The following is a 26672-nucleotide window of genomic DNA, read 5'->3' on the forward strand; positions in this document are numbered from 1 at the left end:
GTAACACTTGCCATAATGGATTGATATCTCTCTATTTTCAGTCTAGTTATCCATACTATAATGGTGTTTATTTCTTAACTCTCTTCTGTCCAGATTAACCCATGCCATAAATGTTTTGATATCTTACTCTTTTCTGTCCAGTTACCCATGCCATTTTGGCGGAGTGGTAGGCGGTAAGCCCGTTGTCGTGAACCTGGAGGAGTTTGGCCGCCGTGTCATCAACAATATCTGGAACTACATCAAGCATGCATATCCAGAAGATGTAAGCTTATTATTTGCATATTTCTGAGCTACTATATTTCCATTTATATGTTGATATTGCCATATGCATATGCATGAATAATGACTATTCATAAATTTAGATTCACATTTATGTGGTCCATTTATTGAAATGCACAATTGATTATTTTTATGCAATGTTATGCATGATAATTGTTTTTTCTTTAATTTAGACAGTGTATGCCTGAATTTTTTTAGCTGAGTAAGATGTAAGCATATTGATATTTGTGACAGTGATGTAGATTGTTACCACAGAGAGATCTTTGCCCTGAAATGAAATCAATCCTGACATTCACTGAATAAGTTCATGGCAAATGAAAAAAAAAATGTGTATAACATTCCAAACTTATTGAAGTCTGAATTATGTAATATTTCAGTTGCTTGATTCTTGAACTCAGACAAAATTCTCATCGCTGGTAGTTTCGTTCTCATTTTTCCATTTCAATTGTAGGATTGGTTTAATAAACGTTCTTGTCCCAGGGCATTGGTTTGAAACTAGAAACAATTACCATTTCAAGAAATGATAATTTATACAAGTTCCATGTTTTGTTGATATTTTTTTTTAAGGGTGAGATCCTTGATGAAGTAGTCCACGAAAGAGCACAGCATGACATGTTCCTCCAGTCACAGCTAGCAACCTTTACCGGTAGAAAGAACCAGGTCAAGCAGTGTTTGGATATCATCAAGAAACCTGAGACAGGGTTGCTGATGGTTGCAGGCAAGCAGGGGTGCGGCAAGACGGCTTTACTGGTAAGATATGATAGAAATAATTGGAGGGGTGAGGGGGGGGGGGGTTTAGATAGCTAGGGACCTTCACTGGTAGGAAGAACCAGGTCAATCAGTGTTTGGATATCATCAAGACACCTGAGACAGGGATGCTATTGGTTACAGGCAAGCAGGGGTGCGGCAAGACGGCTTTACTGGTAAGATATGATAAAAAAAGATAGGAGGGGTGAGGGGGGGGGGGTTGAGATAGCAAGCGACCGTCACCGGTAGAAAGAACCAGGTCAAGCAGTGTTTCGATGTCATCAAGAAACCTGAGACAGGGTTGCTGATGGTTGCAGGCAAGCAGGGGTGCGGCAAGACGGCTTTACTGGTAAGATATGATAAGAGAGATGGGGGGGGGGGGTGAAGGGGGCAGGGTGGTTGAGATAGCTAGCGACCTTCACTGGTAGGAAGAACCAGTTCAATCAGTGCTTGGATGTTGTCAAAAAGCACAGACAGGGATGCTATTGGTTACAGGCAAGCAGGGGTGCTCCAAGACGGCTTTACTGGTAAGATGTGATAAGAGAGATGGGAGGGGTGAGGAGAGAGGGGGCAGTGAGATAGCTAGCGACCTTTACTGGTAGGAAGAATCAGTTCAAACAGTATTTGGATGTTGTCAAGAGACCTTAGACAGGGACGCTGATGGTTACAGGCAAGCAGGGGTGCAGCAAGACGGCTTAACTGGTAAGATGTGATAAGGGAGATGGGAGGGGTGAAGGAGGGAGGGGGCAGTTAGATAGCTAGCGACCTTTACTGGTAGGTAGAACCAGTTCAAACAGTGCTTGGATGTTGTCAAGAAACCTGAGACAGGGATGCTATTGGTTACAGGCAAGCAGGGGTGCGGCAAGACAGCATTAGTTGTAAGATATGGTTAAAGGGTCAGAGTGATGCTAGCAAAGTGAAACTTGGAATTCATTCCCTACATGTATAACCTCAATTTCGTTTGATAACAGATTTAGGCACAATCTGAAGCTGTATTTGATCAAACGTAACTCTCGTTGAATTATAAATGATTTTTGTCTTCTTTCTACTCTCAGTCCCCCCCTCTGCATTTCATTCTCTCCTACCCTTTTCATGTATGTTTGTTTGATCTGGGGTTTGTCTTGGTGCAAGATGCAATTCATTTATTTGAAGAAAACTAATTTAGTTGTAATTCCCAGATAGTTGTGAATGATACAAGTGACAGATAAGGTGATAAATCAAACCTATACTCTTAGATATTGGTGTACATGTAGCTGTTGGCTATCCGTTGTTGAACAAGAGTTGAAATTAAACCCAATTTCAAAATACGGGCCCTCTTTTAATTTTCAGAAGAAAAAAATGTTTCAAAACCTCAATTTCTTAGATTATCTTGTGAGGTGATAGGTATTGTGGAACCAAATAGTATTCTAAAAAATATCAATATCACAATATTTCATTATCACCATCATTTCATGCAGCCTCATATCTAAAGTTTAAATGTTACATCGTTTGTTTTCTTTTCATGTTTCCTCATCTAGGCCTCTGTAGTGGATACTCTACAGAGCAGATCTATCCATCCCATCGTTCACTTTGTCGGCGCGGTGCCAGGATCAAGCCATGTGTCTCCGCTTCTCAAGAGACTGTGCAACGAGCTCGGCCGTCGGTACGGTCTCCAGAGCCAAGTTCCTCAAGAATACAAGTAAAGCTCACCTCTTTATTATCCTGTTCAAAGATTTAGAAACAGATTTTCTATGGGGTTCCTTTCCACACGTAGTGATTGTAATGCAGGCAACAACAAAAAATCATTTGGGGGTGTACTTTTCCCAACCGTCTGATGAGCTAAATCTGCAACATTGAAGAAGCTTTCACACATTTCGCTACATTTACATTTTTATAGCCAATCCTTTGTTATTCATTTGTTTATTGATTTCATTTCAATAAAAACTTCAGTGATATAATACAAATATATAATCATGTTAAGAATAGGAAAATAAAATATGACAATTCTTTAAATGAAGTAAGGAACTCGAAGAATAGCCTGAAGTGCTTGTGAAATAGAGTTTATCTGAATTTATATGATTAAACTTAATTAAGTTCAAATTAAATACAGTGAATGCGAGCAAATTAAGCGAAACAATATACTGGTTTTAACCCTATCGTGACCATTGTCGCCAAATTGCGACAAGCGGCAACCCCGCGCCATTTACCAATGTCGCATTTTTGCGACGAGAATCAGTCCCTCCGAAAAAAAAGAATATTTCACGAACCAAACACCCCTACAAGTCGAGTTTGGTATCATCCGAAAGCTCATTGTCCGGCCTCTCGTTTAGTGACTGTCGCTACACACACTTCTATTGAAAGTTTTTACGCAATCCTTCATCAAAGTTTGAGAAACTATCGAAGAATTTCACTTTTTAGCGTTGAGAAGGTCCACGATGGCGGAGCAACGCGGAGAGTATTTCGCGGACACGATGTCAGAATCAAGTTCGGATCATTCTGACAACGCATTAGATCGAATTCATGGTGATTCCGAGTTTGAAAGGATGGAAACTTCTTCGGGTGATGAACTTCTTGTGGGCCATTCCCCGACGAAGAGACTCCATGCACGTCGGCGGAGAGCTGCTGAAAAGCCTGAATACGAGCGGACTCAGGATTCTTCAGATGATGGATTAGACACTCTGCCTGGTCCGAGCAGGCAACGTACACATACAATACACGTAGCCCACGCTATGAGTGACGTCATCGGACGCGTCTCGAGTCTTCACTCCGTTTTCAAGCACCATCTTTTCTGTGTGCGAGGTCTTATCGAGTCGCTCGCACAGATTTTCGTAATGTACACAAATCCCATAGACATGTTGATATCTCATTTCGCGAGGTAAAACAATGTTATTTTCCTTCCCCTGACCTAAATAATTGGAAATACATTTTGTTCAAGGTAAGACGTAGAAGTTTATGATATACTAAATATATATTATGTTGACTACATGTGCCAAAATTGCTGTTCTGACCACTCTATCCATCATAGAAATCATGGAGTTGTTTTGCACATGTGACACTGAATGTGACCCGGTAAGCCAGGGTGAAACATCCGCTGAGCAGCCGGTCACGACAGGGTTAATACGTTTTGAATCCTTCCTTCGGCAGGAACCTGGTGTCTGAATTCCCAAGATTCCTAGAGGAAGCAGCGAAGCATGTCGACTCGGCAAACAAGCTGATCATTGTCATTGATGGCGTCAGCGGTATGGACACGGCTCACCAAGCCCATAACCTGGACTGGCTTCCACAGAATATCCCTCAGGTATATTCATGATATGTGTTGATGGAAAGTATTGTGTTGATAATGCTAGGGGTAAGACTTTAGCCATAAAAACCTATGCATATAACATTATGATCTACATGTATGCATATGATATAAACAACCATGTATGTGAGATACATATAATTTTCTATGTAAATTAAATTATTCTCTGCATATGGCATTATTTCCTATGGATATGACATCATTTTCTATGCATATGATGTTATTTTCTATGTATATGACATAATTTTCAATTTCTATGGCCCGTATTCTGAACTTGGGGTTTAAATTAAACCCTGGTTTTAAGTTGTGGTTTAACTACGGAGAGCCAATTGGGGCACAAATCCCTAACAGTAAACATTCAGCTTATTAACTCATATGACACCCAATTTGTTCATTATTGTCTAGGAATGATACATTTTGAAGTATTTTTCTTCATTATGATAGCAAAAGGAAACAAATTAGTAAAAATAAGAAATAATCAATATAAACAAAATTTTTGAATTTTTGGCTCCGCATAATATTAGCATAGAGTTAGATCGTGGTCTCAGTTAAACCTGACTTCAGAATATGGGCCTATGTATTTGATTTGACATTGATTCATGATGATGAATGAATGATCAACAAAGTCAGCAACAAAAAAATGAGGCTCAGTTGAAGAAGTCCATTAAAAGATGCATAGTATGATGATTTCAAGTTTTAAAATATCTGTAGATACTTTTCATGCAAAGCATTCTCAATAGAGAAGCTTATGAAAATTCTACCTTTGATTAAATGTATCCATTGCCAAGCTTTGCAATTTATTGCAGTTTGTGAAAATGTGATCTCTAACTTTCCTCTGTAAAGTAATCAGAAAAATTAAGAAAATGGAGTAATTCATCCTTAGTCTTGTCTTGAGTTTGGAAATATTTAGATATAGATGTAGATATATGAAAAAGAGATATGATTAATTTAGATATCTATTCCATAATCTTTCATCAATTTTATCTTGAAAAGAATGTGGTATTCATCTTGAGCGCAGTCGCGTCCTCCCCAGCCCATGCCGCTGCAGTCAGACGCCAGGTCAGTGTGGTTGAACTGGGACCCCTAGACCTGATGGACAAGGCAGAGATGGTCAGAAGTACACTGGCTGCCCATCACAAGACACTGGATGAATCGCCATTCAATAACCAGGTCAGTAAAAATAATTATATTAATAATTAATATTGATTATTCATAATAATAATAAATAATCATAATATAGGATTTGTATAGCACACGTATCCACCGTGCTAGGGGCTCAAGACGCTCCTATACTACCCCGGCTAAGCTAGTCTTCCGATTCTGATGCGCACAGCTTTTTGAGGAGTTATTTTACCTCGCCTGGGTTGAGTGCAGCACAATGTGGGTAAATTTCTTGTTGAAGGAAAACACGCCATGGCTTGGAATCGAACCCACGTCTTAACCACTAGACCATGACGCCCCCGTAATAGTAATTGATATCAATTATTAATGGTAATAATATCATTAATGTAATTAATTATATGGCAGTGTATCCTATTGCCGGACACATTTATTTCAGTGCTTTAAAAATGAAAACTAGAGGAAATACAATCAAGAAAAATTAGCACTTGCTATTCCAAATATGAAAATTATGAATATGATAAAATTATCTTATATTTTCCAACCGTTTTCTTTGCATCGCACTTGCCGCATACCCCTCCAAGAAAAACAATTATTTTTGTGCGTGACAAATCACATCATAATTCCGGACGCGCGCCAGACGGGTAGAAATATTCTTGATTATAATGATGTAAGAAAGAATTGTTATAATTTTTTCTTCATTTATCATATCATGAGTAAATTCCCGGGTAAATTCTTAGTTTTTGTTTGCTTTCTTATATCGAATCTGAGCAGATCGATGTTGGTAACAAATTTGTGTTTGCTAACTAATTTTTTTTTTTTTTTAAACTGCATGTTCTATGGCACTTTCCATTATTATGCTCGTATGATATCACGATCGTGACGCCGCTCAGTCATCAAGTTTTATATCGATGCGCTGTCGATCGTCGACGGCTCTCTTATCACGGTAAACCTCTCGCGCACGAGGTACCTTGAGAAATAGCCGTCGACAATCTGATCAAAGGAGTGCACAAGATTGAAACTCGGCAAATCAGGCCCATATTTCCGTTAGAAAATATATCAATTGTTAATACAAAACTATGTTATATGATATTTTAAGCATTTTCTGTCATTTTAGAGATAAATAAGGTAAAAGTTGGATTTTTTCGCCTTGTTTTTGCAATCTTGTTCTATGGTTTGCTCTGTGAAATTGAATTGCGGAATTCTTACGGTACGAAATTGTTTTCGAACGCAGTAATATGCGCGTCCGGAATCATAATAGTGTCCGGTAATACAATACGTGACTATACTAATATATTATTAAAATCATTATAATAATTATATTGATATATTATTAATTCTTATAATAATTATAATATAATATTATTAATATTTATAATTAGTATTATTAATCAAGGCCCATAAGTGAAATTGATAAATCTTATAGCAATCAAAAGCTTATAAGCTACTAATCACCCAAATGCAAGCTTTTACACACTTTCACCGTATATTGCTTCAGGCTTTGTTGCTGAATATTGTAGCCTTTTACCAGTAATGACATAAATATCAGAGGCCTCATTCAAGATAATGGTCTCCTGCGTTCCATACTGCATATATTTTCCAATAAAAATGATTCCTAAAATTATATATTTTTTTAAATGTTTATGGTGTGCTATGTAATGTCCCATTTGATCATTGCTTTGTAAATTTGTTAATAGACTGCAGAAAAAAAAATAGAACAAAATCAAATCAACAAGGCAACATAAAGATGATGCAGTGGTTTCCAGTTCTTTTTATTTTCATAGATTATTGATGTTTCACTTTGCTTTAGATGAAGCTGCTTGTATCAAAGAGAGAGGCCAACCTGCCTCTCTTCCTAAAGCTCGCCTGTGAGGAACTGCGTGTCTTTGGAGTGTTTGAAGAGGCAAGTATCTTCTCTGTTATATTCATTTATTATCGGTTAATTCATTGTTTTGTTTATTGTACCCTTCTGGAGAATGTTGAAAGAAACTTTGGATTTACTAACATTCAAGGAGAATGAAACCTTCGAAACAAGTAGGCTTGTGTCGAAACAGAAAAATAAAAGAATACGAACAAAGAAAGTTTGAGAAATATCGGACAGATAATGAGAAAGTTATGAGCATTTGAATATTGCAATCACTAATGCTATGGAGATCCTCCAAAATGTCTCTTTTTGCCGCTTTTCCGACGGCGGCGGCGGCGTCAACACCAAATCTTAACCTGAGGTTAAGTTTTTGAAATGACAGCATAACTTAGAAAGTATATGGACCTAGTTGATGAAACTTGGCCATAAGGTTAATCAAGTATTACTGAACATCCTGCCTGAGTTTCATGTCACATGACCAAGGTCAAAGGTCATTTAGGGTCAATGAACTTAGACCATGTTGGGGGAATCAACATCAAAATCTTAACCTAAGGTTAAGTTTTTGAAATGTCATCATAACTTAGAAAATATATGGACCTAGTTCGTGAAACTTATACATAAGGTTAATCAAGTATCACTGAACATCCTGCATGAGTTTCACGACACATGACCAAGGTCAAAGGTCATTTAGGGTCAATGAACTTTGGCCGAATTGGGGGTATCTGTTGAATTACCATCATAACTTTGAAAGTTTATGGATCTGATTCATGAAACTTGGACATAATAGTAATCAAGTATTACTGAACATCCTGTGCAAGTTTCAGGTCACATGATCAAGGTCAAAGGTCATTTAGGGTCAATGAACTTTGGCCAAATTGGGGTATTTGTTGAATTACAGCCATAAATTTGAAAGTGTGTTGGTCTAGTTCATAAAACTTGGACATAAGAGTAATCAAGTATCACTGAACATCCTGTGCGAGTTTCAGGTCACATGATCAAGGTCAAAGGTCATGTAAGGTCAAAGAACTTTGGCCACGTTGGGGGTATTTGTTGAATTGCCATCATATCTCTATAAGTGTATTGGTCTAATTCATAAAACGTGGAAATACGAGTAACCAAGTATCACTGAACATCTTGTGCGAGTTATAGTAGTTTTCAAAATCAGCACTGCTGCTATATTGAATCGCGTGATGCAGGTGAGACGGCCAGAGGCATTCCACTTGTTACTTTTTCTTATGGTGATACAAACTCTTTATTCATGATGTATTCTTTAAAAATCTGTATTACACGCCCTCCTATAGAAAGAACACATGATCTACTGATAGATGTGATAAAAGAAGGCAGTTTAAGTGAAATATATACTAAAGTAATGGGGAGAGTTGTTCACAAGTGACATCACACATCTCCATGGCATTAGTGATCTCAATATTCAAATGCTCATAACTTTCTCATTATTTGTCTGATTTTTCCCAAACTTTCATTGATCTGTTTCTTTGATTTTTTTTGTTTTCACGCAAGCTATCTTGTTCCAAAGGTGTCATTCACCTTTCACTTTTGTGCTTCCAGTGCCCAATAAGATTTTTTTTAAAAACCTGTCCTTAAAGGCCAGCTAAGGTAGACAAGAAAATTGGTCTTTGTAAGTAGGTGGCTTTAGCACAGCTACCCTCACTGTTCAGGTGCTTGAGCACACTCATGCATTCAAGGAATTCCTTCCTACCGGATACCCATGAAGAGTGGCAAATGTAGATAAACGCCTTGCCAAAGAAAGATTGTGCCAGGGTGGGATTTGAACCCAGGGCCTCTCTGGGGTATGTCCCGATACTCATCCATCGAGCCACATCACCTCCCTACTCTACTCTGAATTGGTTGCACATTTTATCTTGTAGGTTTCCACTCGTCTGAAGGCGATGTCGCACACCATAGGGACACTCCTCCAGGAGGTACTGAAAAGACTGGAGGATGATCATGGTCAGGATACGATTACTGTGGCCCTTGCATTGCTGGTCTCTACAAGAGATGGTAAGACACCACTCTTTCATTATATCCAGGGTTTCTTTTTTTCCAATCATGTTAAAGAGAAAGTCAGTTGAAGTTATTATTTGTTGGGCATCGCCTGTGCCTGGGAGGCGTAGAGCGAACTGAAATACTATGACCTGCAGGTATCTCCTCCCGATATAACTGATCAGGGGAGTGGAGGTGGACCACTACACCGGGGTTTCCCCGTACTCCTATACGAATAGTGCAGTGGGTTCTTAATGTGCAAAGGTGGTGGCTTGCTTAATCAATTAATTATCATACAATTAAATATCAATTAATGAATAAATAGAAATAACAGAATGATTAAATGAATAAATAATTAAGTAAATAAATAAATAGTAAATAAATAAATAAGTAAGATGTATACATTTTATTCCAGGATTATATGAAGAGGATCTGCACTGCCTGCTCAGTCTACACAGGCAACTCAAGGAAGGCAAGTACACCTACAAACAAGTGATAGGTACAGCCCTGGGTCCTGAGGTCATGCTACCTCAAGCTGAATTGTCAAGATTAGTACGAGGGATCAAATCTCTGCTGGCACCTACGGGTGAACACAGGTAAGGGAGGAAACCTTTTGTGTCTCTGATCTTCATAGCTATTGGCCTGTATTCTGAAGTCAAGTTTAATTTGATATCGAGTCTATGGAAAGCCAATTGTGACATGAATCTCTGATAGGACATCTTTTATTTATCGGCTTTTTATATCATTCACAACTGTTTGAGAATAAGAACCTCTTGGTTGGTATTCCGATAGCCATGGTTTATTTTAACCTGGGTTAACTTTACAGACCACACTTTATGGAGTGCCAGTTGTCAAAGTCATTCTCCAATTAAAATAATTTTTCCTGCTGCAAAAAAATTGTCAAAAATTAATTGAGACATGATTATGAATTTTGATTAATTAATTTGTATAGTACAATTGCCGTGAATATGCAACAAATGTTATAAAGCCCAGCATTCCATAGAAGTGCAGTTTAAAATTATAATTTAGACTTGGGTTAAACCTAGGTTTAATTATCAAGATACCATCCAATAGATGATGAAAGAGTAAAGTAAACATCAGAAATATAGACATGCCAACCATTCCCTTTTTAGAGTATTTGTTCCTCCTTTTTGCTACAAATACACCAATACATTTTTTGTATGATTTGTTTTTTATTTTTTTATGTCTAATCATGGAGTATGCATTATACACAGCGCCTGTCAGTAGCGCCTGTCCGACAGTTCCAGACCGGGAAAAATCACTGTCGGGCCAGTAACTTGTTGCATGAAAAGAACAAGTAAATTCTTGCTTACGAGCAAATGTTTAAAAGGTTGAATTATCAAGTTTTCAAGTAGAGTCATTTCACATGTTTTTTTACCGATCTCACTACAACAGGCTGGTGATTGTTACATTGAGACAAATTTTTAAAAATACTCTTTTTTGTAAAAAAATACTTTTTTTCCCTTATAAGAATCTTTTTTGGGGGGTTGTAGAAGGTTTGCAGATCTGGAAATATAAATTATTGCTCAAATTATGACATTTTCAGGTTCCCATGATTCCCAGCAGACTTCAGAATACAGGCCATGGTATTTATGCATCGTGAATATCATATTTTTTTTTCATATGAAAGTCATGCATGTTGATTATTGGCCATCCTAAGTGAATTGCTTCTAAACAAGTCCCCTTGTTTGATTTTAAACTTGAGAATATGTAGATTGAAAACCCATTTCTTGTGAATTATTGTTTCAGAATGCAAACTCATACAATAAAAAGGCGATTCTTTTCTTGGAAATTATTTTTTTGGGGGATGGGTATTAGAAAATATTTTACCATGTGCAGAAGAAAACTGATTTATGTAGTTGTGTTTTTATTCATTGTCCAGTTTTCTGATTTTCTGATCTGAGCATGAAATATTTATTTTCAAATTTTATTCTTTGTTGCAGTGACCATAGATTAAGGGTCAGTCATGGTCAGATTAGCCAGGCCATTGTCCAGCGCTACATGAAGGGGGCTGCCAGTGAACTCCAGATCAGAACTCACGCATTGCTTGCAGGTAATGCAAAGTAACATAAGAAAGTGAATGAGTGTATCATGTTTTGAATACAAGATAGTAGAGTTAAGGACATGTTCAAATTTGTATTTGAAAGGGGTACTCTAGGCTAAAAACAATATCATCTGAATAAATTGAGTAAATAACAAGTTAAACAGTGAAATAACATATATTCTGTGTATAATTTCAATTGAATAGAAAATATTGAAATTAAACCAAAAAAAAATTAGAGTAAAGCTTGACTATTACAGAAGAGTCGAGTGTATTAGGCAAAATAGCATGCTGAGGTGATTTATCTTCGAAAGCTAATTAAAAAAATATGATTAAAAATTATTTGATTTTGTATAGCATTATTTCCATTATGATTACATGGTCAAGGTGCTTCACAATATGAGGAAAAAAATTGTGAGGAATATAAAAAGAAATATTTGAAATTATTCAAAGAGAGTAAAAACGTAGATGCTCTAGCCCTGTATTGAATGAAAATTCTTTCTCTGCAGTATTTGGGATTGGATAGATGATTCGTGAGGAAAAAATGTATCCTTTTTCTTTAATACATTTTGACACAACGATATGCTGTTAATTTTTTTGTATTATTTTTTTTGTATTATTTTTTTCTTACAGGTTACTTCAATCACCTATCAAGGACCAAGAACGTCGCGTCTCCTTGGTCTACAGACTATCCCCATGCTCTCACTGAGATGCCGTATCATCTAGTACAGGCTGGATTGTTCGCTGAACTCAAGAATGTACTGTCGGATCCGTTCTTCATCCAGGCCAAGTGCTCCTCGGGGCTGACGGCGAGTCTCCTGGAAGATTTCCAGGTGAGGGGGTCATGATGGTGGTGGCGAAGATGATGGCTTTGATGGTGGCGGTGTTTTTAGCGGTGGTGGTGTTGGTGGTGGTGGTGGTCATGATGGTGGTGGTGGTGGTGCTGATGCTGGTGCTGGTGATGATGAAGGTGATGGTGGTGGTGATGATTGTGATGATGATGGTGTTTGTGATGAGATGATGATGATGATTTTGATAATGATGATGATTTTAATGATTACAAACATAATGAAGATGATGTTGGTGGTGATTTTCGTGATTTCACTAATAATGATAATTATGATGGAGATGATGATGATATTGAAAATAAGAAGTAAATTTTTGAATAACAAATGCCTTTTTAAAAAGCCATCAAATGTCGTGTTAATATATTCTTTAATTTCTTGGATGACAAACAGGCTAACACATCCACCACATCCAAGGCAATCCTTCGGGAACGCGAGAAATTCCTGACCAACCCGCTCATCACCGGCTTGCGCTCTTTCATCTCTCGACACCTCCACATCCTGACCCTCTGCCCAGGGTTGCTATGGCAACAGGCAATGAACGAACCAAATAACTCCCTCGTCCGCGATGCTATGCTGGAATCTGCGGGATCGGGAGGGAAGGGTATGGTGGCTTGGAGGAACAAAAGAGAAACGGCTGATGAATGCGCCATGACCCTGACAGGGTTCACTGATGTATGTTAATACCTCTTTTTTTTTTTTGCTTAATAAACATATCTATCTTAAGTTTAATCCATTGGATCCTTTAGCAAGTTTATGGGAATTACCGAAGCTGGGGCCCTGCCTTATAAATCCTGATTTTGATTGGGTGCTGAGCCCTGTTCACCGTAGTACACTGTAGTTGGCATAATTTTGCAGTTGCCATAGTTGTAACTATGTAACTATTTATGAAACAGGCCCCTGATACTAAGATGCTAGTTTTATCTTCAAGTTTCTTGCTTTATATGAACTATATCATGAAGTTTATTAGACATTCAAGAATAGGCTCATCTGGGAACTGATCCCCTTTTTTCTCCACAAAGCACTACATTATTGTTTGTATTATTGGCATTCCTGAAAGCATCTGATTATAGAAATACACTTGTGATTGACACAATGAAATGAATATTTTTTTGCTCTCTCACTGAATTATACAAAATGTATTTGATATGCTACCCTCTTCACTGATTTTTGTCTGCATTGTTGTATGTATTGATAGTCTTCCTGAAGGTGTCTGTTGAAATATACATTTGATTGTAAAAAAAAAAATAGTAATGTTGTTGCTCTTTATAGCATTATCATTATATTTTGATTTATGACATTTTTAGAATAAATTTTCTCGACAAAATTTTACTATACTTTTGAGTATATTGAGCAGAAAATCAACTTTATTTATTGAATTTTTACTATACTTTGATTTATGAAATTCTTAGAATGAATTTCCTTGACAACAGTTTACAATACTGTTGAGTGTATTGAGCAGATAGAGCATTCTATGGTAAAAGTAAAAATTGATGCAATTAATATAAATATGTATCGCATCTGTTGTTCTTTAGGCTGTGCTATGTGTAGCTATAGCTCCTGGAGCTCAGGTCTTTGCTGTCGGGACCAAGAACTGTCAGCTCAAGCTCTTTGAGATGGAGACCGGCAAGGTATATATTGTATTACTTCTTTTTGCCTCTGTGCGCCGTTTGGTTTTTTTTAATGTCAAATGTTGAAGGATAAATTTATCAGGATATAGTTCTATGCAATATGATAGGTCAGAATGTCGACTGCAGTCAAGAATTTCTCTAGTTTTAGACAGTGAACCTGTTGCATTAGACTTGTTATCAATAACATTTGGACGGCAAACTAGCTCCAGTCAGTTAAATGGCCTGGGGCCCGTAACACAATGGTTAGCGATTAATGGTTCACTTAATTGTACATTGTAGTCAATGCAATTAATTGTGTTTCGGGGCCCCTGGCTTCATTAGTATATAAACAGTGTCTTGAGATTTGCCATTGATAAGTTGTGTGGTTTTTTTTTTTTAAACAAGGGTAAGGAAAATAAGTGGCTCCATTTATTAAGTTATAGTTATATCATGTTGAGCTTGGTCATAGTCATAATTTGTTGTCGAAAATGGGTATGTATCAGTCCAATATTGTTAAAACACCGGGGAAATATGGGGTATTTTTGTAGCGTAAGAACAAAAAAACTGTATTCTTTATATTATTACTAACTGTAAACAAATATCTTCATCAGTTTTCTTCTGGAATATTTGGGTTTTATTCAGGAATTAAAGAGCTTCATTGGACATTCTGATGCTGTGACATCTTGTTGCTTTGTTGGTAAAAGCCGTCTTGTCTCCGCCTCGCGTGACAAAACACTGAGTCTTTGGGATGTTGAGCAGGGCTTCAGGTAAGTGGCTCCACTTAAAAGCGGAATGAATTTACAAAAAACAAAACCATGACAACTACCAAAAACATTCCATGAATCATTGATGAGTGCAAAGTTGGCCTTAAAAAGGGGAATATTTCTGGAATCCTGTGATAAAAGTCTGTGAATATAACTAGTATTACTTTTAAAGTTAATGATTTTTGTTATTTATTAGACACCATGCAAAGAGGTAAAGTTCGCCTCTGGTTGACTTCTCATGAAGGATACTGGAACACTATTTTAATGGCACTGTAAAGCATTTGAACATAGATAAGCAAAACTTACATCTGGGTAAAATTTCTCTTTTCTTGAGGTCCAAAATTTCAATGATATTGAACAGAAAGTTTGGTACATACATGATGGTCTATTAGGAATTCATAAGATTATGTCGCATTATGCAATATGCTTTGACAAAACTCTACGAAATCTCACACTATTCCTGCCATCACCCCTCTAGGGTCAACACACTCAAGGGTCACAGGGGGCTCGTCAGCGGGTGCATCTCCGACTCCAAGGGGGTCAACCTGGCCTCCTGCGGCTGGGATTGCCGGGTCCTGATCTGGGACGGCCGCAGCGGCAAGCAGACCTCGGACATCACCGAGCCGCGCCCCATCAGCTGTCTGTCCTACCATCCGGAAGGGAAGCTTCTCGTCACCGGGTCGTGGGATGCCACGCTGAAAATCTGGGACACCTTCAACAAGAAGAGAGTGGCCGTAAGTACACGTTGACATTGGATTATAATAATTCTGATAATGATGCAACTTATAGCGCCGACAAATCCACACTGCAGAGTGCTCAAGTACCCAACTGTAGCCAACTATCTTTATGGTGCACTGGTGTTTCACTTCAAGAAAATTCTGCAATGTACCCCTTTACTACCATTGGGTTGAGTGCAGTACAATGTGGACAAATTTCTTGCTGAAGAAAATAAAGGTACCCATTTACTACACCATTTACTAAACCTGGCTTGTGCAGGAGTCGTCAGGTAGACCACTCACATGGCATTATTAGAAATAACCAATTTATGTTTGAACACTTTGCAGATTCTGCGCGGTCACCGTTCTTCCGTCCGTGCCGTCACCTATTCACCGACTGGTCGTCACATTGCATCTGCGTCACTAGATGGCGCTGTCAAACTCTGGTCGGCAGACACCGGAACACAGGTTAGTACACATGATTAGGTTGTACTTCAATATCTTTATTCAACAGTGGATGGCACCTTGTCAAAAGTCAGATCCAGAGTCACATGTTCAACTCGAATTAGAAAAATGTACTATCATGTCAACTGTATTTGTGATTTATGTCATTCTTCGAACAATGTTTAAATGAAATTCGAATTCCCTAATAGTACATGATACAAACTTTGAAGTTATCATCTTCCAATTCTCCTTTTTTTTTTCAATTTTAGTTCAATTCAATAAATTCATTTCCTCTAACAATCTTTTCATATTTACAATGATAGTAACAATTAAATATTTGCACAATGTAAATCAAATGGCACAATACAATAACAGCATGAAATTGAAAGAGAAAAGGAGGCTAACTAAAAATCAGAGCTTGCCGTGTGAAGGCCCCCTATTATAAGTACAGTACATATAATAAATTATTTCTTAATCAAATTATAACAAATATGAAAAATATTTTTACATTTTATTTTGGTGCCCTCTTCACAGGTCGGCAGTCTGTGCGGCCATTCCCAGCCAATCAACCACATTGCTTTCTCGCAGAGCGGGAGGGAGCTGGTCACTGTGAGCAATGACCACAAGACTAAGGTATAAACAGCTGCAATCAAGTAACTTCTGAAGGTTTCCATGTCAAAGAAAGAAAAAATATAGCGGGTTCATGATACACCATGTATTTTTTTTGCGGGCATGTGTTGGTCCTGATAAGGACTTCCCAAACTGGATGTTTTGACCAGTGTGTTCTGCTCGTCTTCCGGAGACAAGGAGATGAGAAGAACATGCTTATACTTGCCAAAACGTCAAGTTTGGATGGTCATTTAGTTTTCATTTATTCTACCTTCATATGTAAAAGTTTTTCAGGTGCAACACATGCCCACAAAAGAATTCAGGTGTACCGCGAAACCTCTATACTCTAGCTGCAATCAAGGCTGAGAATTTTGAGAAGATGGAGGAATGAGGTTATTGATTGAGTTCCGAGCATGAAGATTATTTGATTGCCCAACATTGTTATTAAAAAAATGATCTTTTTTGTTATGAATATCATAGAAAAAGAGGCAAATTTAAAATTCCAGGTCTGTTATCTTCCAATAAGAATGTTAAAAGTTGAATTTCACTGCCAAAGGGATGACCTCCTGAAGAATGTGTATTAAGCAATGTGCAAATGAATATGAAAATGGTGAAATCGAGTCTATTTGAAGTGTATGGTGATATGAAACTATGTAAAATGGGCTATATTCCTATCATATTCTTATTGGAATTCTCCCTAGGGAGTGGAGAAATGCATACATTATATCCGATGACCGGGTTAATGATCTGTAAAGCGCTTAGAGGAATATTCTTGAAATTATGTTTAATGGGCTATATTCCTATCATATTCTTATTGGAATGCTCCCAAGGGAGTGGAGAAAGTGCATACATTATTAATGATCTGTAAAGCACTTAGAGGAATATCCTTGATTGATTGATGTCCTCAGGTTTGGTCAGGCAACCTCGGTAAACAGCTGGCTACCTTCAAGGGCAAGGACCAATCAGCATCCACCCAAGCCACCTTCAGCACCGACGGCGAGTTCGTTGCTATGGGATACCATTCTGGAGAGGTCAAGGTAATCGAAGTCGCCAGCAAGCGCGAGGTCTTTGCCTCGGTGCTCAGGGAGTCGCGGGTCAAAGGAATCGCCTGGTTGGACGATAGCAAGGATGGCTTGGCCGTCTTGGTGGGTTACGAGAGCGGACATGCTGTGGTAAGTGGTCTCGCACGTGTTCTTGTTTTTACATTCCAATATTTATGTTTGTGTACACTTTTGAACCTGTACATGCATTTTAAACTAATAGAAAATCAAGCAGTTGCTTCTTTTTGGAAGCAAGACCAAGAATAGACCTTTTTGCAGATACCTGCCTTCATGAAAGCCGTTTCTGAATTGTTTTAAAAAGTTGACAGCAAAGTTATCTATGCCAACTTGCATTAAAGTGAGTGAAATCAAATAGATCAAAATCAAAATCAGATGTGCAGTGATTCTTTTAGAAAATAAAGTATCGTCAAATAAAGTTTCTCGTGATAAATAAAGTAAAATTACAGTAGTGTTTGAGAACAGTCTTGTGTTATCAACTTTAATGCATATATTTTATGATGGTGTGGTGAAGGACATCCGAGGTGCAAGTCTTATACTGTAGTTTTGAAGAAATTTCAATCTGTTTTGTCGCTGTCCAAAAAGAATAGAATTACAAAAATCTAAATGCCATGAAATTATTTAATGAATGTAGCAGTTGTTCACATTTTGAGCTGTTCATAATTAAGAGAGCAACTGATGCCAGACATTTCCTTTTCTGTGTGTGTTTGAATGCAAAAAAGTTCATACCGGTACTTGAATATTTCAACAAATTTTGCTTTGATGATGTTAACACATTTCCGTTTCTGCCATTTAATTTTGATAGATAATCAAGGGGGTTGAGAAGTCCAAGCCAACTGTAGTCCCACTCAAAGCAAACCACGCAGCCATCACCAGCCTGGCTTACTCCAACGCCACCCACACAGCCGCTGTCACCTACGACAACATGTGTGTCGCCCTTTGGTCCTATCCGTTGGCTGCCAAAGCCGGCGCAAAAAATGGGTAGGTAGTGCTGGAAGCGCGACTGCTCTCTGTAATAATATGGATGCATTTTACATTTTGGTTTTGTTGGTGATTTTAACTGAAAACTGTTCGAAGCTACTGAATGAAAGCCATGCAGTTGAGTGGTTGAGACCAAGTTTGTTGGTGAAAGTCACTGACAAGATGCTTTTAACACTAACCTACATGTAATGTCATTGGATGGTTCTTTTCGTTCTGTGTGTGCATATTACATAACTTCCAAATGTACCACAGACTTTTTTTTTCATCATGACTGTGGAGCAGTTGGATGTTTAATTTAGCTCGGAACGAACGTTCTCACTGTCATGACCCCCCCAAAATAATATTCACACTCATCTTCTACATGTAACTAAATTATTTTGTTTAAAGTTATTATTAAAGGACAAGTCCACCAGTTCAAAAAGGTTATTTTGATAAAAAAAAAGAGGAAATTCCAACAAGCATAACACTGAAAATTTCCTTAAAAATTGGATTTTAAATTTTTGAAAATTTTTAAGTTTTTAAAGTTTCTCTTAATTTTACGAACACTTATATGCACATCCTGATCCGTATGCAAATGAGGAAACTGATGATGCCATCCATTTTTTGTATATTATTATATGAAAATGAAATATTCTAATTTTTCTCCTCATTGTCAACTAAAACAATGATTAATTCCTCCCTGAACATGTGGAATTAGCATTGCTTAAAGGAGAATGAAACCCTTGAAACCAGCTGAATCCATATCAAAGAGAAAAATCAAAGAAACATATTGTTGAAAGTTTGAGGAAGATTGAATGAATAATAAGAAAGTTATGAGCATTCGAATATTGAGATCACTAGTGCCATGTAGATCCTCCCAACGGCAATGCGACCAAGATCTGTGATATCACACACGTACAACTCCCTCATTACTTTAGTACTTATTTCACTTTCTCACTTTTATAGAGTCTATATCACAAGGTGAGGTGTTCTAGCTCTTTATGAGATGACAAGTACAGAGGTTTCACAACATTATATCATTGATGAATCGTTTGTCATATGATTAGAATGAGCAAAAAGGGATGTTTTGGGGTATATTTTCAGTGTCCAAATGGGAGAGTTGTACGTGTGTGACATCACAGATCTTGGTCGCATTGCCAATGGGAGGATCTCCATAGCATTAGTGATCTCGACATTCAAATGCTCATAACTCTTTTATTGCTAGTCCTATTTTTCTCAAAGTTTTGTTGATCTTATTCTTTGATTTTTCTGCTTTCACAAAACCTAACTTGCTCCAAGAGTTTCATTCTCCTTTAATACTATATGGTTCAGTCAAATTGGTCCTTATTGTCTAATCTGTAAAAAATGGAATGTTGTATAATTCAAACAATAAAAAACGAAATCGAAATGGTGAGTGAGGAACATCATAGACTGTCTCATTTGCATGTCACAGAGTTGTGTATATTTCTGTTTTGTGAAAAATAATGCAAAACTTTAAAATGTCATACATATAACTTTCTTAATTTACATCCGATTTTGATGACATTTTCAGCGTTATGCTAGTTTGAGTTTTCTCTATTTATTCTAATCAACTTTTTTCTGGGGTGGACTTGACCTTTAATGAAACCTTCCAATAGACTGCTTGATCCCTCCGAATTTGAGGCATGATGACAGTGTACAAATGCACAGAGGAAGCCATCGAATTGACTGGTAAATTACATAATATAATTTACTTCAAGACATGATAAAGTCATTCATATTGATATACATGTATTATTTGATATCTTCAAAAGTGAATTCAGATCAGCCACAAACTTCAAAGCCTTTGAATTTTCCTTTTCAGAATCCCACCTACAAACCTACTGCATCCTAAGTGTAATGGAGTCATAACCTGCTGTACGTTCAGCCCAAGCGGGGATAGGCTGGTTCTAGGAACGAGAGATGCTGTGAGTACTTTATTTAGAAAAAAAATAATGAAAGTTGCAGTAAAGATAGAAATAATCATTTTGAACTTTTGAATTTCTTTTCATATTTAGGGGAAAAAAATCATGAATAATAAAGTTATGCTGCAAAGAATTGCTCTTCCTGTCCAGTGCCCTCAGAGTCAAAATATAACAAATGATTGGTGAACTGTTTGGCTGACAATTTTGGTGAAGTCCCATACATGCTTATCCATGTGCAGTGCATGTGACCAAAGATTTGCTTCTTAGATGCATTATAAATTTCACAATCACTGTAAGAGCGTTTTATCCATTATAAGAATTCATAATTTGAATGATATATTCTCTTTAATACCATTACATCATGATGATTTATAGATAAAGTTGTAAACCACCTCTGAAAGAATTCTGCAATTTCAAGCAGGATCCATGTACACTCTAATGTTAAATCATTTATTCTGTCTTATGTCCGAGTGTTCCATTCTGATATTGAAGTTGAAAATTATTATCATTACATTTACATGTTTTCTCTATGATGATTGTTTTTGGTGGAATAAAACTGGCGAGAACAGTTGAGAAAAAGCAAGTCGTCTATCTGAATAAAATCAGCTTTTGAGAAATAAAGATCACATTCAATGTATACGCTGTGAGCCAAGAAATAACAAATATTTATAGTTCGTTTTTTTTTTAGGTGCATTGTTCATATTCACGTGGACTCATTCCTCATTCAGCTTCGGACTGCAAGGAATTGTATTTAATTAATGAGTAAAGTCCATTAGTTATTTCAATTATTCTTTGATATTTTCCATTATTATTATTATTTTTTTTTCAGATGTTGTTCGTTTACAAAGTATGGGGATTAAATCCAGAATCTCAGCCTGCCCTTCATCTTGATAACTGTCACAAAGATTGGATCAATTCCTGTGCTTGGTCACCAGCCACTGATGTCTTGGTAAATATTCAAATCCAATATTGTCCTTCAGCTCGTACAATATGTCTTCGCATCCCACTCAAGGCCATCCAATATTTTTAGTATTTAGATATCCCCACAAAGCTTAACATAAATTTATAAAGCAAAAAAAAATGTTTTTACTAACCATCATTTATGGCAATCCTGTAAATCATTAGAATGGCGCCTGAGTGTTACCATTAAAAAAAAATATCTCTGTAAAGATGCGCTAGCGTATAGTGCAAGCGCAATTGAATTCAATAAATCAACGCTTTACCACACCTCATGGTAACTCATACGCAATGCAATTTCATTGTGACGTAACAATAGCTTCGTGCGCACAATCATTTATTAACCAATGATAATCTTGTGGGCGTGGCAAAATATTCATTTCGTCCAGTATTTTCAATATTGCACGTTAAAAATCAGTTTTAATATTTTGTCTCTTTGATACAACTTCGCAAGACCTCAAAAATTGTCTGCCCCTCTAAAACCCTTCATCTAAATAATAATTATATTATATTGGATGGCTCAGAATGGGATACCAGTGATGTTCCACAAGTTAGGGCCAATAATGCACGAATCATAGATGAGGGCAATATTACATTATTTACATTATTATCATTATTATTTTTGATAGCCTAGATTGGCATACCGGTGATATTCCACAAGTAAGGGCCATTATTGCATAAATTATAGATGAGTGCAATATTATTGTTATCATCATCATCTTCATTATCTTCATCATTATCATCATCATATTTATCATCATCATTGTTTCATCATCATCACCTTCATCATCATCATCATCTTCATCATTACCATCACCATCATCACCATCTTCATCATCACCATCATCATCACCACCATCATCATTGTTTATTATCTCAATCTTCCGTTTATCTTACACCTGCAGGCCACTGCATCCAACGATTCTACCATTAAACTATGGGACATGAAAACGGGAAAGGTCAAATCTCACCTCAAAGGTCATCAGGCAGCTGTCTACTCTGTTGCTTTCTCTGTAAGTTATCAACTTTTATATATTCCTTCTCTAATCTCTGTGTTTATACCATTTTTTTTTCAAAGTTTCAAATTTGCAGATGTGTAGCTTTTGAGCCCTGTGCAGTTCTGTTGTGTTATAATGTACATGTTTAACCCTGATCCGAAATTCCATTGTAACTTATAATTGGATGATTCCATAACATTCGCTTCGGTGGCAATTGCGCTGCTATAATTTCCACACTCTAATTGAATGACTAACTTCAACCCTGGGTTTAACACTATACCCTATCCTTGACCTATCATAAGACCCAATTGCAACCCTATTCCAAACCCTACATCTTAGATGAAGTAAAGCCCAGAGCAGTTGTCGCAGGAGCAATTGTTGTGTCACCGTTTGGGTAGCTACTTTCCAATATTCAATGTGGAGCGTTGTGGCCCAGTGGATTTGTCTCCGGACTTTGAAACAGAGGGTCGTGAGTTCGAATCCCAGCCATGGCATAATTTCCTTCGGCAAGAAATTTATCCACATTGTGCTGCACTCGACCCAGGTGAGGTGAATGGGTACCCGATAGGAAGAAATTCCTTGAATGCTCGAGCGCCCGATTAAGGTAGCCGTGCTAAAGCCGGGGTAATAATAATAGCAGGGCCCGCTGGGAGAACAGTTTTGGGAACTGAAGTGGCTACCCTGGGTAAATATGCCGTTATTATTATTGTTATTATATTCGTTTTTTACTATTGAAATTTTGATTACAGTGAAACCTCTCTATGATGACCATTTTAGGGAGACATGAAAGGTGGTCTTTTTGAGCAGGTGGTCTATATGGACAGGTTCCTTTTACATATGTTTCAATGGGAGAGATTATTCAAGGGAAACCAAACTTATAGGCCCGTATTCTGAAGTCGGGTTTAACTTAAACTTAGGTTTAAAGTTGTGGTTTAAGTATGGATAGCCAATTTTTACATAAATCACTAACATAGAGGTATCATATTTCAGCTCATTTGGCTCTCAAATCAATTATAATTGTCTAGGAAGTATAAATAGATGATTGTCTTCACCATCGATGAATCAGGAAAGAGCACAGTAAACATAAGAAACATACAACTTGATAAAAATTTTGTCACTTTTGGCTTCCCATACTTAAACCACAACTTTAAACCTGAGTTTAAGTTAAACCCGACTTCAGAATACGGGCTGTTGTCTTTATAGATGAGTGGTCCTTCTGTACAGGTGGTTGCTGAAGTAGGTTCGGCTGTTGCCGTGTAGATTTGAAAAATTCATTGATGTCTTGCTATGACTCCTCATAACACTTCTCCAATGCCTTCTTCTTGTCGGGTCACTTCACAAGACCTGTCCAGTGGAGGGTACAAGATCTGGCTCTGGAGTTAAAGGACTCCAGATCATCGGCAGTGCACGGACCAGAAGGTGTTGTATCGTCTGATCCGCCCCACACTCGCAAGCAGTGTCCCCATCTATGTTGTAGCCCCATTTCTGCATAAGGACTTTTCACCATCCTGTCCCAGACCGTAGGCGTTTAAGACATAGCCAGGTTGGCCATTCCTTACTTGAACCCAGGGAGAGTGACTCGCTAGGTCCATAGGAAAGCTTGTGCGTCACAGACTGGAGGTGGTTGGACCACCTGCCTGAATGCAGCATCAAATCCTTGATCAAACACGAAAGATGGAGCTTAGCAACACTAGTCCTCCTGATCATACATGACAATATTCAATTTCAAGTCTAATGGGGTATTGCACGAAACTTGCGATCAATTGCAAGTATATTTTCTGTCTCGAAATGAATTATAAGTTTTGAAATTAATTGTGAATTTGCAATTGATTTCTTATCTGCTTCGTAAGACATGCAGTGTAATCGGATTTGCTACAATTAAACTTGATCTATCAATTGTAAACTTGCAACAGAATATTTGCAATTGATTGCAAGTATTTTCTTGCAACACCCCCTAAGAAATGATTCAGAGTTGCCCATATCAGCTCTCGACAAGTGAAATCTGCCACATAGGATAAGCTTTGACATTGCAGTGGATGGGGATTTTGGGGGGCTCTTTTTTTTTATTGTCCTGTGGGCTATTTTGATAATTTTAGGGGGACATCACCCCGAACCCCCATGTAATTGTTTTCCCTGGTCTGAAGTAGTCATGGGAAGAGTAATGTGTGGAGCGTTGTGGCCATGTGGATAAGTCCTCTGACTTGGAAACAGAGAGTCGTGGGTTCGAATCCCAGCCATGGCGTAATTTCCATTAGCAAGGAATTCGTCAAAATTGTGCTGCACTCAACCCAGGTGAGATGAATGTGTACCTGGCAGGAATTATTCCTTGAAATGCCACCGCGCTGTAAAAGGCTCCAGGGCTAAAGCCAGGGTAATGATATCCAAGTCCTTTGGAAGTGCATTTGGACGTTTTGACATAATGTGATATGCACTATACAAGAACTGCATTATCATTATCCTGTGGGCTATTTTGATAATTGAGGGGCACATCACCCCGAGCCCCCATGTAGTTGTTTTCCCTGGTCTGAAGTAGCCGTCGGGGAAGTAACCATATGTTTACCTCTGATGAATCCTTTGCAGCATGGATGTGTTGTAACGGGATGCCTGGATGCATCGGTCAAGGTCTGGTCTCATCGTGGTGTGGAGATCACCACTCTCTATGGTCACTCACAGAAGGTCAACAAGGTGGACATTCATATACCAGACAGAGGAAGCGATGTTCCCGCAATAGGTGAGTGAAATGGGTTTGATGATGGTTTGAAGAGCAAGTCCACTCCAGCAAAAAGTTTATTTGAATGAAAAGAGAAAAATAAGACGAGCATGATGCTGGAAGTCTCGCCAAAATCAGAATTTGAGTAAGGTTGAGCTATGACTATTCAATTTCAAGGAATTGCTGATGATGAGGAAGGTGATGATGATGATGATGATGATAATGATGATGATGATGGTGGTATAGGTGGTGGTATCGGTGGTGGTACTGGTGATGTTGGTATTTGTGATGATGATGATGAGGATGATGACAATATTTATGATAACTATGATGATGAATGTGATTGCCGAAAGATGAAAAATAATGATAATCACTTCTACCCCGGTAGATGACGACAGCGATGATGAAGGCAAGGACGACACGCCTGGAGCCAACTGGTCAGATATGATGGCAGAAGAAGAATGGAAGAATCGTCATGGGAAGAAGAAGTTGGACAAAGACGCTAATATCAACCTGGAAGAGATTATGATTGCATCGGCCAGTGATGATGGTACCACACAGCTCTGGAAACCCCTACAGGTGAGGTCCTGTGAAACCATATGTCTTCAAATTTTTTTTTTCTTTGTTATCTTGATTGATGAGATATGTAGCCACTTTCGTTCTTTTCAGAATGATCTCTCTTGTCTTTACTTCATTTTTCTTTCTCTGTATATCTTTAACTTTATCCCATCTTTCATTTGCTTCCTTTAAAAAAAATTCTTCTCAGAAATTTCACTTTCTAAGGTCATTTCATTTTCCTGATTTTTTTTTCTCTTTATTATTGTTTTTTTTTTCATTCTTCTTTTTGTTCATCTTCTTCCCCTTCCCTCCTTCTTCCCATTTCTCTTCTCATTCCTCTGCCTCTTTCTCTTCTTCCTTGTCTTCTCCTATCTATTCCTCTTCTTCTTTCGAATCCTTCCTCTTCCTTTTCTCTCGTCCCTTTCTCTTCTTTTTCCTCTTCCTCCTTCCCTGTCTCCTTTATCAAAATTCTTCCCCCTCAATTTCCCTTTTCCTTCTTTTCTCTTTTTACACTCCTGTTCCTTTTCCCTTTTCTTTTTCCCACTTACCTTTTTATTTCTTTCTCTTTCCTTCCTCTGTTTACATTAATTAAAAAATCTCCTTGCTTATTGAATCTGTTTCTCTAAGGTCTCAAATTGGGCTTCTTTAGTTGGATCTGACAAGGAGAATATCATGAATTTTAATTCAGGCATTACTGTGAGTCTCTGCCTGTAAAAGCACACAGCAAATTATATATGTGCATGTTCACTTGCACTCCGATATTATTTTACTTCTTTAAAAGTTCCTAATAGGCCTGAGTCGGTCACTCCCCCCCCCCCTGAACTCAATATGTACAGTTGTATATTATATTGGATGGCTCAGAATGGAATATCAGATATATTCCAAGAGTTAAGGCCAATATTGCATGAATCATAGATGAGTGCAATATTATTATTATCATTATCATCATCACCATCATATATTGGCCCTTAGGAGTGGATTAATTTCTGGTATTCCATAAAATAAAGCCATCCAATGTAATTATTACTATCTATCCCCCCCTAAAGTAAAAAAATTGATTAGGCAAGTCATGTCACTAATTCCTACAATCAGTAAATATCGCCTCACTCCATAAAATCAATTTGATTGTTACGACTCACATGTAAACT

The 26672-nt window shown here is 37.6% G+C and overlaps 1 protein-coding gene across 2 annotated transcripts in view; it reads left to right on the forward strand.

Moving 5' to 3' along the window:
- The window catches only part of LOC129255909 (telomerase protein component 1-like), a 57079-nt gene that overhangs the window by 23077 nt on the left and 7330 nt on the right, over positions 1–26672 (forward strand). Inside the window, exons 19-42 of one of the 2 annotated variants that reach the window (XM_064096366.1) lie at positions 142–262; positions 847–1029; positions 2544–2704; positions 4150–4303; positions 5300–5476; positions 7236–7328; positions 9176–9308; positions 9706–9886; positions 11255–11364; positions 11986–12185; positions 12591–12872; positions 13733–13828; positions 14450–14574; positions 15050–15305; positions 15636–15755; positions 16266–16364; positions 17249–17512; positions 18204–18379; positions 20202–20304; positions 21131–21250; positions 22164–22271; positions 24837–24987; positions 25355–25545; positions 26152–26220. In XM_064096366.1, coding sequence (XP_063952436.1) covers positions 142–262; positions 847–1029; positions 2544–2704; positions 4150–4303; positions 5300–5476; positions 7236–7328; positions 9176–9308; positions 9706–9886; positions 11255–11364; positions 11986–12185; positions 12591–12872; positions 13733–13828; positions 14450–14574; positions 15050–15305; positions 15636–15755; positions 16266–16364; positions 17249–17512; positions 18204–18379; positions 20202–20304; positions 21131–21250; positions 22164–22271; positions 24837–24987; positions 25355–25545; positions 26152–26220 — 3673 coding nt within the window. The remainder of the gene's footprint in view (positions 1–141; positions 263–846; positions 1030–2543; positions 2705–4149; positions 4304–5299; positions 5477–7235; positions 7329–9175; positions 9309–9705; positions 9887–11254; positions 11365–11985; positions 12186–12590; positions 12873–13732; positions 13829–14449; positions 14575–15049; positions 15306–15635; positions 15756–16265; positions 16365–17248; positions 17513–18203; positions 18380–20201; positions 20305–21130; positions 21251–22163; positions 22272–24836; positions 24988–25354; positions 25546–26151; positions 26221–26672) is intronic. The other variant, XM_064096367.1, reaches the window with a different exon arrangement.

This window comes from Lytechinus pictus, chromosome 3, assembly GCF_037042905.1.
Source record: "Lytechinus pictus isolate F3 Inbred chromosome 3, Lp3.0, whole genome shotgun sequence".
NCBI lineage: Eukaryota > Metazoa > Echinodermata > Echinoidea > Temnopleuroida > Toxopneustidae > Lytechinus > Lytechinus pictus.